The 12,904-nt window shown below is 44.0% G+C and overlaps 1 protein-coding gene across 1 annotated transcript in view; it reads left to right on the top strand.

Moving 5' to 3' along the window:
• The window catches only part of LOC130213187 (nuclear factor of activated T-cells, cytoplasmic 1-like), a 75,704-nt gene that overhangs the window by 18,343 nt on the left and 44,457 nt on the right, over positions 1–12,904 (top strand). Inside the window, exons 5-6 of the mRNA XM_056444653.1 lie at positions 1,936–2,108; positions 3,087–3,227. Of these exons, the coding sequence (XP_056300628.1) occupies positions 1,936–2,108; positions 3,087–3,227 (314 nt within the window). The remainder of the gene's footprint in view (positions 1–1,935; positions 2,109–3,086; positions 3,228–12,904) is intronic.

The following is a 12,904-nucleotide window of genomic DNA, read 5'->3' as shown; positions in this document are numbered from 1 at the left end:
CACAGAAGAGGAGTGAAAGTTCTCTCTCTCCCCCCCGACTATCTGAAAGGTCAGAGAAAAGCCTTGAACTGTCTCTTTTCCACTGAGCTGTTTAACGGTCGTCTTGATAGCGCACCATCCGTCTCCCGGCTCTCGTGCCAGCAGTCATTGCTCGCTGTGTGGGATGCAGACAGTCGAGAACAGCAATCAAACTCACAGACAGGTTCAATCTGCCTTTTTCGTTCCTAATCCAGAAAAAAATCACCCTCATACACAAACACCTACATGGCTTGAATTTAAAGCAATGTGTATGCTTCTAGAAACTAATATCATATCGTATGATCATAAACACATGTGCACTATGGTGATGCTTATAAGACGTTTTTTGACTTTTATCTATAGTCCCCGTGAATAGCTCACATATTGAGCGTGTTAGGCTGGCAGATAAAAACTAGTAGAAACATTTCCTTGCTGGAGATTCATCCCGTGTTTGTTTTAAAACTACACAACACCAATGCGAGGCTGATGAAGAGTGAGGTAGCCAGTGTTGCATCTCATTTTCTTCTCATTTATTCAATTTGTCCAAACCGAAAGTCAATGGGAGAAATGGACTGGTATAAAAGCTGACATTTACCCCGTTCCAGGAATAGTGCCAAAAAAGCTACCATGTGAAATAATAGAAGTGCCAAACCCTATCCCATTCCTGTTCGCTCACTTTTTTTTTCTTTTTTTTTTACCAGCCACACTCGTTTTATTTAAATTCACGAAAGGCCATGTCTGAAAATGAATGCCTTTTTTCCACTAAGAAAAGGGAAAGTAAATTCACCCCCTTTTCCTTCCAAATTTTTGAAATGAAATAAAGACAGACAGCTCAGGAAAAAAAAGAGTCTAACGCCACACGTGGCAATGATTAACAGAGATTTTTGGGGTTTTTTTCACCCTAAACATATGAAGCGTAAGGCTCCGATGGTGTGAAAGGACCGGAGAGGCTCGGTTGCGCTCAGATAGCAATGAAGTGACTTTTTTTGTATCGCCGCTGCGGCGGACGGGACGAGGATTCCTCCAGAGGGGCGCTAATTCTCGGACCACCGTGACCCTTTACAAACTGTGATGTGAAGAATCATTAATGTCCGACTCGGTCTTTGATGACATGCCGTATTAATAACGACACGGTCATGCTCCGGTGGATTTTTTTCAGTGCGTGATGTGTAGCAACCACTGTCTATTAAGTTTAAACCATGCAGAGTCATCACATTTGCTCCCATTTCACTTCTTTGTCCATACTTTCTGTTGAAATGTCTCGTGTAGCAGCAGGGAAAACAAAACAAAATGACTTCACTTTTCACTATTATCTTGAATATAAAATGCTAATTTTTTTTTAATGATGTTGAATTCTACCCCCAAAACATTATGTTGAAAGATCTTGTGTAGCAGCAGGGAAAACAAAAACAAAAAACTTCACTTTTCACCATTATCTTGAATATAAAGTTTATATTTTATGGAAATATGGTTTGATTTCCACCCCCAAAAAATTCTATTGAAAGATCTTGTTTTGGGGAATATCCTGCAGCAGGTAAAGCAAAGCAAACAACTTAACTTTTCACAATGATCTTGAATATAAAATGTCATTTTTTAAAATATGTTGTTGAATTCGACCCCAAAGAAATTCTGTTGAAAGATCTTGTTTTAGGGAATATCCTGCAGCAGGTAAAGGAAAGCAAAAAAACTTCACTTTTCACAATGATCTTGAATATAAAATGTAATTTTCTGAAATATGGTGTTGAATTCAACCCCAAAAGAATTCTGTTGAAAAATCTTATTTTTGGGAATATCCTGCATGTGTCGCAACAGGGGGAAATTTTTTTAGTTTTCACTATTATCTCGAATATAAAATGTCATTTTTTAAAATATGGTGTTGAATTCTACCCCTTCCCCCTCCCTTCCCACCTATCCCAGAATCGACTGTGCGGGGATCCTGAAGCTGCGCAATTCGGACATCGAGCTCCGCAAAGGAGAAACGGACATCGGACGCAAGAACACGCGTGTGCGCCTGGTGTTCCGCGTGCACATCAACCAGCCCAACGGCCGGACGCTGTCCCTGCAGGCGGCGTCCAACCCCATCGAATGCTGTGAGTTGCACGGCAAAATGAACTGGCGTGCTTCTCCCGCTCCGCCGGCGGCTCGCCACTTACGCAAAAGAAGGTGGCATCTAATGTTGAAATCCAATAAACCGAGCCGGCTACTTTTTTATTACCTGCTGGAGCAAATTCAGTGGCCCTGCAGCCAATAAGCTGTGTGTGATCAAAGCAATTTGCCAAGGCACTTGATGCATTATACGTGTGATGCCAGACACACGTGTTATCTATTTTAACTCACGCTTTATGGCTGATTAGCACAGGTTCCACAAAGGCGATTTGCCAGCCTCCAGTTTTGGCACGGTTGAATGAGCCCACTGAAAGAAACCCTCTGTTTCTGTGTCATTCATTTTTGGATGAAGGTGTGGTGTTTTTTTTTTAAAGCCAATTAAAGTCCAGAGGTGAGACGGAGCCGTCGTTATAGTTTACGGTCCAATGTCGATGTTAATCTGAGCCGGTTCATCATTACCAAGAAGGTTTATTATGTGAATTTAAGATTTCTTCAGCGCTTTGGTAAGTTCCCATATAATAAAAAAAAAGATGCAGCGGGATAATACATTTAAATTGATGTGCTAATAAACGTATGTGACAGGCTGTGAATCTGATCTCCGACTCACAGCAGGCTGAAGCCGACTCGCCAGCCCCGGTGACAGAAAACAGAGACAGGTGGCTGGCGGTCGGCCTCTCCGCGGAAAATAGTGACTTCGGGATCAGATCGGGGGAAACGTCCTTATGATCGGTCGTTTTCCGATGTCATTTAAAGAGCAGCAGTTGGCCGAAAACCTCCCTCCGCGAGAGGGTCGTGACATCATCGTAATAAAGTTTGATAAGTCTGTTGAACTGGCTGCGTGCCGTCCGTCCTCGGGCTTCTTGGAGTGGATGGAGATCGCCCAGTGAGCTTACATGGGGGCTGACACACACACACACACACGTACACACACACTGTATTGAATTGTGCGTCCCCTCCCGCAGCCCAGCGCTCGGCTCAGGAGCTCCCGTTGGTGGAGAAGCAGAGCGTGGACAGTTACCCTGCCACCGGGGGCAAGATGATGCTCCTGAGTGGCCTCAACTTCCTCCCCGACTCCAAGGTGGTGTTCGTGGAGAAGGCTCAGGGTAAGCCGCCGTTCCACCCATTGTTTACCGCCTCTCTCGATATCTCTCTTTTTTTCTCTCGATTGTCTCTCTCTCTCTCTCCCTCTTCCTCCTCTGCCTCTCGTCGCATTTCCTCCCGTCTCTCCTCCCGTCAAAATAGAGGCGGCCCCCGCCAAGAGAGCCACATGTGGTGTGCATTAAGCCACTATATTTTTAACCAAAGCCTATTTACATTTGCTGAAGTTTCCATTGCCTGTTCGCCACAGGTTAAGGAATGAATCACAACCGGGGCATGTGCAACGTCTCTTTTCTCTCACTTTTCCTCCCTTTGCTTTTTGACATTTAACCGCCTCTCTCTCTCTCTCTCTCTCTCTCTCTCGACTGCGGCTGCTTCTTGCGTCTCATTCTGCCGGATGCTCACAAGAAGCAAAACGAATGATTGTTTCCTCTATTGCGCCCACTAAATCAAAGCAAAGGTCACGTCGAGACACAATGTGGACGAGCGACTTATAAGGAAGAATGTGGGAGGCAACGGCGGTTGTATCCACCGAGTGACGAATCGTCGATTTCATAGTTTTCCGGATAGAATCTGAGGGGAACAATTCCCCTTGTTGCAGTGCAACATGCTTAACACTTTTACTTACTTTTTTTTTTCTTTTTTTTCCTCATCCGAGGTCACAAAGAGGTTTTAGGTCAGCGCAGTGAAATACACACCCCTAAATATGAGCAGATAACCTTCTCTGCAGGCATAAGTGAAATAATAAATGTCCTCCAGTGACTTCAAAATAAGAGCGGTGCAAAGTTGCAAAGCGAATGATTTTTTTTCTCTTGCGCCCACTAAATCAAAGCTAAGGTCACGTTGACACACAATGTGGGAGGCATCGGCGATAATATCCACCAAGTGACGAATCGTTGATTTCATACATTTTTCTAGGAAGAATTTGAGGGTAACAATTCCCCTTGTTACATTGCAAAATACTTAACACCTTTACTTTTTTCTTTTCAGCCAAATTCACAAAGAGCTTTATACATATATATATTATATATAATTATATATTTATATATATTATATGTATATATATGTAAAAAAATATATATATATACAAATGTATATATATATATATTTATATATATATATATCTATATATATTATATATTTATATAACGTATATTTATATATATTTATATATATTATATATATATATATATATCTAAGAAAAAAAATACAAATATATATTTTTATATATATAAATATATATATATATGAATATATATCTTTTTCTTTTTTTCAGTGAAATAAAAAGATGGACATACATCCCCCTTAAATATGAGAAGATAACCTTCTCTGCATAAGTGAAATAATAAATGACCGGTGACTTCAACATAAGACGAGCTAAAGCACTCACATGCACCTTCAAGGGGTTCATGGATAGGTGGAGACGGGGGGAGGGGAGGTGTGGATGAACTTGGTGATGAGGGGTCTCCCTCCTCCTGGCTTTATTTAGTCAAGGAGGGGGGTTCGGGGTGGGGGGGGGGATCCCCTGGAGAGGAAAGCCCAGACGTACACAACACCTCTGCCTCTTCCACTCCTTTGCTATTTGAGACTCATGACCCCCTTCAAGGTTGTGTCACCCTTTTTTGTCACCCCCCTCCCCGCCGCCGCCTGCCGTGGGCTCTCTCCGTTTCCTCTTATTCTCTCCTTTCACGCCGCCTCGTCCTCCAGCCCTCCGTCCACCTCTCTCCTCGATACCCGTTAAAGACATTAGCCGGCGCGGAGCTCTGCGCTCGCGGGATCCCCACACATCGCGCCTGCCATCGACATTTCAGCGGTTTGTTTTCCGTCTCTCTGTGGTGTGTGGAGAAGAAGAGGGGGGAGAGAGAGAGAGAGAGAGAGAGAGAGAGAGATTGAAAGATATGTTGTCTGTCTGCTACTTAGTCTGCTTTTATGTAAACGTTAATGACCCACCACTTCCAGGGTCTCCGAAGTCAAAGAGCCCATTACACACTACACACATGCGCACACACCGGGACGCACACATCACTCACTAATGGCAACTGTATCTACGAGTGTGGAAAAGTACTTATGTCCCAAATATACTGCAAAATATTGCCTTTTGGCATTTTAATCAGAGCGTCCCGCTGTTGCATGATGGCTTCTCCGACCTAACATTTCTCTTGTTGATTTAGAAGGACCAGACTGGAAGAGAGAGAGGGGGGGGGGGGAGGGAGGGAAGCCAATACAATTATAATTATAATACAGATTTCTTCGATAACTTTTACTCTTGTTTTCCTTTGGAAAAGTTCTCGACTAGATGAAATACAGAGTGTTTTGCGCCGCAGTGGTTGCGGGCCCCGGACTCGTGCTTCTCCACACACACACATTGGGACACACACACACACACATAGCGGGACACGCACAGCCCAGCTTTTGTACGACACCAATCACTTCTCTTGCCACGGCGGTGACAGCCGTTACTGCCGCTGCCATTAAACATCAGGACGGCTGCTCATTTTCCGAAATCGACTCCAATAAACACCTCCCCAAAAATAAATTCCACACATCCTGAGGAGCGAGGGACGGTTTTCAAGTGTCCCGATCCAACTCTTGTCAATGTTTGAATCCCCGAGGTTGAGTCAGAGGGAGATCACACACACGGCACAAGAGCCTATTAGCACAAATGAGACAGCCGTGAATCATAAGTACATGTATTTCTTTAACTGTTTCCATTTGCTTCCACACACTCGGGGATGTATCTGCTTTTAGCAGAAACATACCCAGATGGCTATTTTGGAATCGGCGGCTTCGAAAACAACAGCAGCAGATGCCAATTCATTACTGGACTCTTAAATAATGGATGACATCAGCATTTGAGGAAGATTGTCCCATTAACAGTTTCTGGTTAAGCGATGAGGACGCAGACGCCACAAGATAACGAGAGAATTCATGAAAAAGGGTGAAAATAAGTTTTTTTCAAAGCTAGAAATGAATCAATGAAATGGCAATTAGTAAACCCTAAAACATCTAAAAGTAGGTTAGGTTAAATGTTTAAAGTAAGATTTACATTTGCCTAATATTATAACTTCTGGTGTGGACTTACAGAAGTGTGTGTTAGCATTACATCTCTGAACTAGAACGGGCACTCGGTAGAGCGCAAACCTTCGCATATCACAAGATTGGGCATTGAATTATGAACATTTTGGCATTAGTTGCATGCCAATTGGATATAAATTGACCGTGTTATGGTAAAAAGAAGATTTTGACCTTTGCATGACCTTGACATTGACCTTTGACCCGATCAATCCCAAAATCTAATCAAATGGTCCCCGGATAATAAGCAATCATCCCACCGAATTTCATGCGATTCGGTTTAATACTTTTTGACTTATGCGAATAACACGCACGCACGCATAAAAATACACGGCGATCAAAACATTACCTTCTGCATTTTCAATGCGAAGGTAATGATCAGAGATTATCACATGTGCTCCTGTCTTTTATAAAGGTTCAGAAACTAGCCTCCTCTCCTTGTAATCCAACAGCCAATCCCTGTCCTCGAAAGTGAGTCCATTGTTCTTCAGATCGCCAATGCATTCCGGTTGGCTAAGCTAAGACTACAACAGCATGGAGAGGTTAAAGGTCACGTCGCTGCGACGTGGCGTCACTTCCGGTCCGCTAACTAAACAGTATTTTCACAATAAAAGCCTCGTAGATTAGCTTCCGGATTCAATTCAATTCAATTCAGTTTATTTGTATAGCCCAATTTCACAAATTACAAATTTGTCTCGGAGTGCTTTACAATCTGTACACATAGACATCCCTACCGCAAATCCTCCCATCGGACCTGGAAAAACTCCCAAATAACCCTTCAGGGGAAAAAGGAAGAAACCTGGAGGAGAGCAACAGAGGAGGATCCTCTCCTAGGATGGACAGATGCAATAGATGTAATGTGTACAGAAGGACAGATTTAGAGTTAAAATACATTCAATGAATATGACAGAGTGTATGAATAGTTCATAGTAGGCATATTCCACGATGGAGACCTCCACGATCCATCAGGCAGATGGCGGTGGGGAGGAGGGTGGGAGTCTCAACAGGACAGTGGCGTAGTCATGAGCAGGAATTCCCGACCCAGGCGATCCATCAGGCAGATAGAGGATTATCTCTCATCATAGGGTCGACCCCATAGGGAGTAAAGTCAAAAAGGACTTCCGGGAGAAAGCAGAGTTAGTAACGTGTGATTGAGAGATGAAAATTCATCCTTAAGGAGAGAAAAAAAGGAGATAGGTACTCAGTGCATCCTAAAACGTCCCCGGCAGCTATAAGCCTATAGCAGCATATCAAGGGGCTGGACCAGGGCAAACCTGATTCAGCCCTACACACGAGTTCTGTCAAAGAGGAAGGTCTTAAGTCTACTCTTAAACGAGGTGACTGTCTCTGCCCTCCGGACTGGGGGAAGCTGGTTCCATAAAAGCTGATAAATAAATAAAGGCTCCCCTCCCATTCTACTTTTTAAGACTCTCTAGAACTAAGTAGTCCGCATTTGGTGAGCGTAGCTCTCTAGTGGGGCAATATAGTACGACAAGCGGCTTTTGAAGGTTAAAGAAATTTTTGATGATTGATCTTGCATTTACCAGAGCAGCAGTTAGTGCAGGAGTGATGTGATTCTTTTCTTAGTTTTAGTGAAGTGAGAAGACAGCAGCAGCATTGGATCAACTGAGGAGGGACCTAAGATTTATTTTAGACTGCCTAATAAGGATGAAGCAGTATCCAGTCTCCAGAAACGAACTGCAGCGTGAACCAATTTTTCTTTTTTGAGACAAGATATGCCTTGATTTTTTGATATTACGTAGATGAAAGAATGCAGTCCTTGATTTTTGCTTGTGGGAGTTAAAAGACAAGTCCCCCATCAAAGATAACGCCAAGATTCTTTACGCCAGGGCAATGCCGTCACAGAATCCACATCACCAGATAATTGATCTCTGAGGTGCTCAGGGCCGATTAAAAATTCCGGTTTTGTCTGAGTTTAACATCATAAGCTAAGGTTAAAGACATGCTGAATTTTTAGTTGCTCTTTCTCTCTCCTGGTTTTCGATAAAATTGATCTGTGTGGGTTATAAACATGAAATATATGTGGAGTGTTCCTGATAATATTGCCCAAAGGATAAGGAATAATATAAATAAATCCAATAAGGTAAACAATAGGGTAAATAAATTGTCCGTTGTTGGGGTTGCTCCACTCGTCGTGATAAATCGACAAAAACCTGGATCTGAGATATATATAATACAAACTGAGAAAAATCTGTAAAATAAATGAAACCCAATCCAGGCCTCCAACAGGATGTCATGGTCTCCATGGTCAATGGTGTGATATGGTCGAGCACTCACTAAGGTTCAACAGAGAAAGGAGAACAGGACCCTGAGAGAGCATTTATCATGTATTTTTCATTAGTGCCGTCTGCTAATGTGTGCCGTTTCTAAATCCTGATGTTTCTTTCTGAAATAAACTATTATGATGAAAGTAAGTCAACTGATTGATTCGACAACACATTCGACCACTCTTGGAAGGAAAGGAGAGGAAGGGAAGTCTAGATAGGGGAGACCCTCTGCCACAGGTCTCCCTTCAGGAGAGGTTTAATTAATAACAGCCACCTTGAGTTGAGTGACCGTGGTGCAGAGCCTGTTAGGACAGATTTAGAGATAAATAGAGAATAGAGAGCCGCTTAAAAAAAAACAAAAGCGTTAAGCAGCCTCTCATGGGGAGGGAGGAGAGACAGTGTTCAGAACATGAGAAAACCGAAAAAAATAATTGGTACGGTTTTGAGGAAAAAATCTCAAATATACACCAGGGCATACAAGTAATCTCACGGGTTCCAACCGGCGTCGACATTTCTGAAATACTAAACTAACACTCACTCTCATGCAACATCCATTAACTTTTGCCATTCACATTAATCATTTGCATAAACAGTACCCCTTATGCTTCATAATACATTCACAACAATATTCTCCCTAATATTTCCTATTATAATATCTTTCTATATGTATTAATTCAAAGCATAAGACCACAGAATAAAAATAAACTATTGCAACCTAACACTCTTGATGGGGAAGTGGATCATTGGAAGATCCTTCTGAAAAAAGCTGCATACATGTTGTTTTTTTGGTACACTTAAATCTTGTCTTTCACTGCCACTTAAGTCCTCCTCTCCTTCTCTCCTTCACTCCTTCTCTCCTTCACTGTGTTGTCGTCTGTTACCTCTACTTCTCAAACGCCACGTGCATCCCCGATGCTCCACTCCGTCACCCACAGGATAACTGGTGCAAACGGTGTGCATCCGTGTGTGAGTGAGTGTGTGTTTGTGTGTTTGTTGTTGTGTACGCGGGCGCTCACACTCTGGCTGGTTGGCCTGCGGAGCCTGTGTGCGCGTTGCTCGGTAGGAAGTGTTTTCAGTGAGTCATCCTGCGAGGGCTTCCCTGAGGAGGAGGTGAAGCGGAAAAGGCGAGACCCTCAGAGAGATGAGGAACAGGGGAGGAAGAGGAAGAGGAAGAGGAAGAGGGAGAGGCAAACAAATAATAATCATAAAGACACGGCGTCCTCAGACGTCCTGTTCGCCGAGACGCCGGGGGAGTGAAAGAGCTCACATGCTGCCCTCATGTTGACTTGTTTAGTGCATGGATGCCAGGAGGAGGGTCATGTGACTTGTGTACAGTAAACACACTGTATTTACTGCCCCGATGGATGAATCGATACGACTGCTCTTCCTCCTTTCTTTTTTTCTTCTTCATCCCAGACCACACATGGAGAGAGAGACACTGTATTAGCTGGATAATGATAGACTCGAGAACCTCGGGTCCACATTTTTGTTTCGGCTGTAATGTAAACATTCTCTTCAATGCTAATTATTGTTGACATGTATTTTTAATAGGCCGTATCCTTTTATTCTTCTTCTGTTTTTTCCGCAAATTCTCCTTTTTTTCAGTTTTTGTGCATCGTCGTGCTTGTTCTTTTTTTTTTGCGTGTCACACATGTGTGTGTGTTGAGGTTGTGTCGGCGTTCCGGTTCGCCCCAAACCGCTCTGTTGGCGCGGGGGGTTGGAGGACATACCTGGCGCACCTATTGCAGCCTTTCCATGGATGGAATGAGTGCTGGAGGCAAGGGGAAAAGAGAGATGGACAGACGGAGAGAGAGAGAGACAGAGAGAGAGAGAGACAGACGGAGAGAGAGAGAGACAGAGAGAGAGAGAGAGAGGGCTGGGGAAAGCCTACACTCTGACTCACAGGGCCGGTAAGGGAATTCCCTGGTGAGCTGGATGGTTTTTACATCTGGTCGGATTGGAGCGTTGCCTGGAGCTCGGCAGCACCACACACACACACACACACACACACACACACACACACACACACACACACACACGCCTGGACTGCAGCAGGGAGAAGTCTGGCCTTCTCCACCTTCTGGCTGGTCCAGCTGGTCAAACAGCCAAGACTAAGAGAAGTCTGAGCTACAGTTTAATCCGTAACATCAGGACAGAAGAGTCCAAAGCAATACTAGCCCTGAACCGTTCGGATCCTCGTGGCTTTCCCATTCGAGGAACGCATGACTCCACCGTCTGCGATACTGCTAGAGTTCATTCATAGACTGTTTATACACTTCTAGCGTGGACAAGTACAAACGCCAGACTAATCGGTCGATGTATTGTACTTCTAGCGCTATGTCTAGACTGGCCTTTGGCCCTCGGGCTGGGATAACCTGCATAATCATGACTCACGGCGTGCCACCATGGCAGCGTACGTTCAGCCTCCACCCTGGCTGCAGGCGACCGATTAGAGGAGTGTGAGTTACAGTACCCCGTTTAATTAGGACGCCATACAGCACCAACATCAATGATTATGTGTAATATTTGTAGTTCCAAGACGAGCCCTCTAACAGAGCTGGAGGGAGTGAACCTCTCGTGCTCCTTTGCCATCCCCCCATGAACAGGGTTCATACGGTCATGGAAAACCTGGAAAAGTCATGGAATTTAGAAATGGTCATTTCCAGGCCTGGAAAAGTCATGGAAAAAACTTGAATCATAAAAGTTTTGGAAAAGTCATGGAAATTTGTTAAAATCACATGTTCACTCACGCCGAGTTTGAAATAATTAATTTTTTCTTTTTAAAAAGACGCTCAAAATATAAGCCGGCGGTAGCTCTCAATACGCAAAATGTTCTACAGTTTTCATGTTTATACCGAGATTTCAGTTTGGTCATGGAAATTTGGTTTAAAGTCCTGGAAAAGTCATGGAAAAGTCATGGAAATCCATTGGTCGAAATGTGTAAGAACCCTGCATGAAGCATCGATTAACTACTGCGGGTCCAACGCTGTGTGGGCGGGTCGATACCCCAAAAGAGCGAATGATGACGTACAGTATTGGAAAGGTGGGAGGGGGTCACTGCCATCTTTAAAGACGCACGTCTAGCTGACAGAGCTAACGGGGTTTAGCTATCAATCAGCTGTGAGCGCCACATGAGAGCAGTGTTGAGCTCGGCCTGTATCACACACGTCAAGAGATAAGTACTGAAGGTTCGCCTCTCAAAGCGTCCGGCCCATTAGAGTGTATTCCTTTCATGGCGTTGGGTTTCATCGGCAACGGCCCACGGAACCATTTTGGAATCCCTGTTTTTTTTTCCGAGCACTCCCAAACTTCAAAGGGATCGTGCCGGTGTCGGGACAGAAAGATGTCTGGCTCGTCCTGTGGCCTCCGCCCTTTCCTTCAAACTGACCATGTCGAGGCTACAGAAGGGGTTCAGATTAGGAAGAGGCGATTGTTTCCACTTCCCTTTCCGGGCAAAGGCTGAAAAATAGAAGAAGCCCTTTCCATGGAATAAGTATAGTTCTACATCTCGATAAAACATCGCTCAGTGCACGGGACTCGGGGGTTGATACTAAACAGCTGAACCCATGTAGCACGTGGGGGACCGGGAGCCAGGCACAACCATGGCGCCATCGGTGGCGCGGGGAGGGGGGGGGAGAGTCGCGGGTAATTGGCGGTTACCATCACTTTGTCCGCAAACAGAGCGCTAAACAAACAGCCGGCGAGCGAAGGGCGCAGGGCACAGAGGACGACGACTCCGGGCTCAGGTAGACTCCATTATATATTTACACAGGTAATGTTTGTTAACTGGTACACACAGAAACACACAGAACAAACAAAGCACGGAGACGCTCACAGCCCACACAGAGGGAGAGAGACCTCATCTCACCAAGACCTTTTTTATTATTTACACATTTATTTTTTGTTAACTGGTACCACATGAAAACATGATGGTTGTTTGGGGTTCTTCATAGGGTTTTGTGCTCTAGGAAGAAGAAACACCTTTTTTTGAAGAGCCCTTTTTACGTTTGAAGCACCATTTTAGGATATTTTAAGGAAATGGTTCTTTAAAGAACCCTGGTTTGAAAGGTCCTTTGTGGAACCAGACATGGTGCCTTCAAGAACTATTTTTAAGAAAGGTTCTTTTTGAAGACACCTTTGGGTTCTTTGAGAACTTTTTTGAAAATGGGTTCTTTGAAGAACTCTTTAAGAAAATGGTTCTTTAAGGAACCCTGGTTTGAAAGGTCCTTTGTAGAACTAGAAATTGTTCTTTTATAGCATCACTCTGAGGAACCATTTTCGGTTCCACCTTACTTTTACTGTGTGTACATTAATGACCTGCG

The sequence above is a fragment of the Pseudoliparis swirei genome, chromosome 22, assembly GCF_029220125.1.
Source record: "Pseudoliparis swirei isolate HS2019 ecotype Mariana Trench chromosome 22, NWPU_hadal_v1, whole genome shotgun sequence".
NCBI lineage: Eukaryota > Metazoa > Chordata > Actinopteri > Perciformes > Liparidae > Pseudoliparis > Pseudoliparis swirei.
The sequence above is the reverse complement of the archived record's forward strand: the minus strand, read 5'-3'. Positions and strand labels throughout refer to the sequence as shown.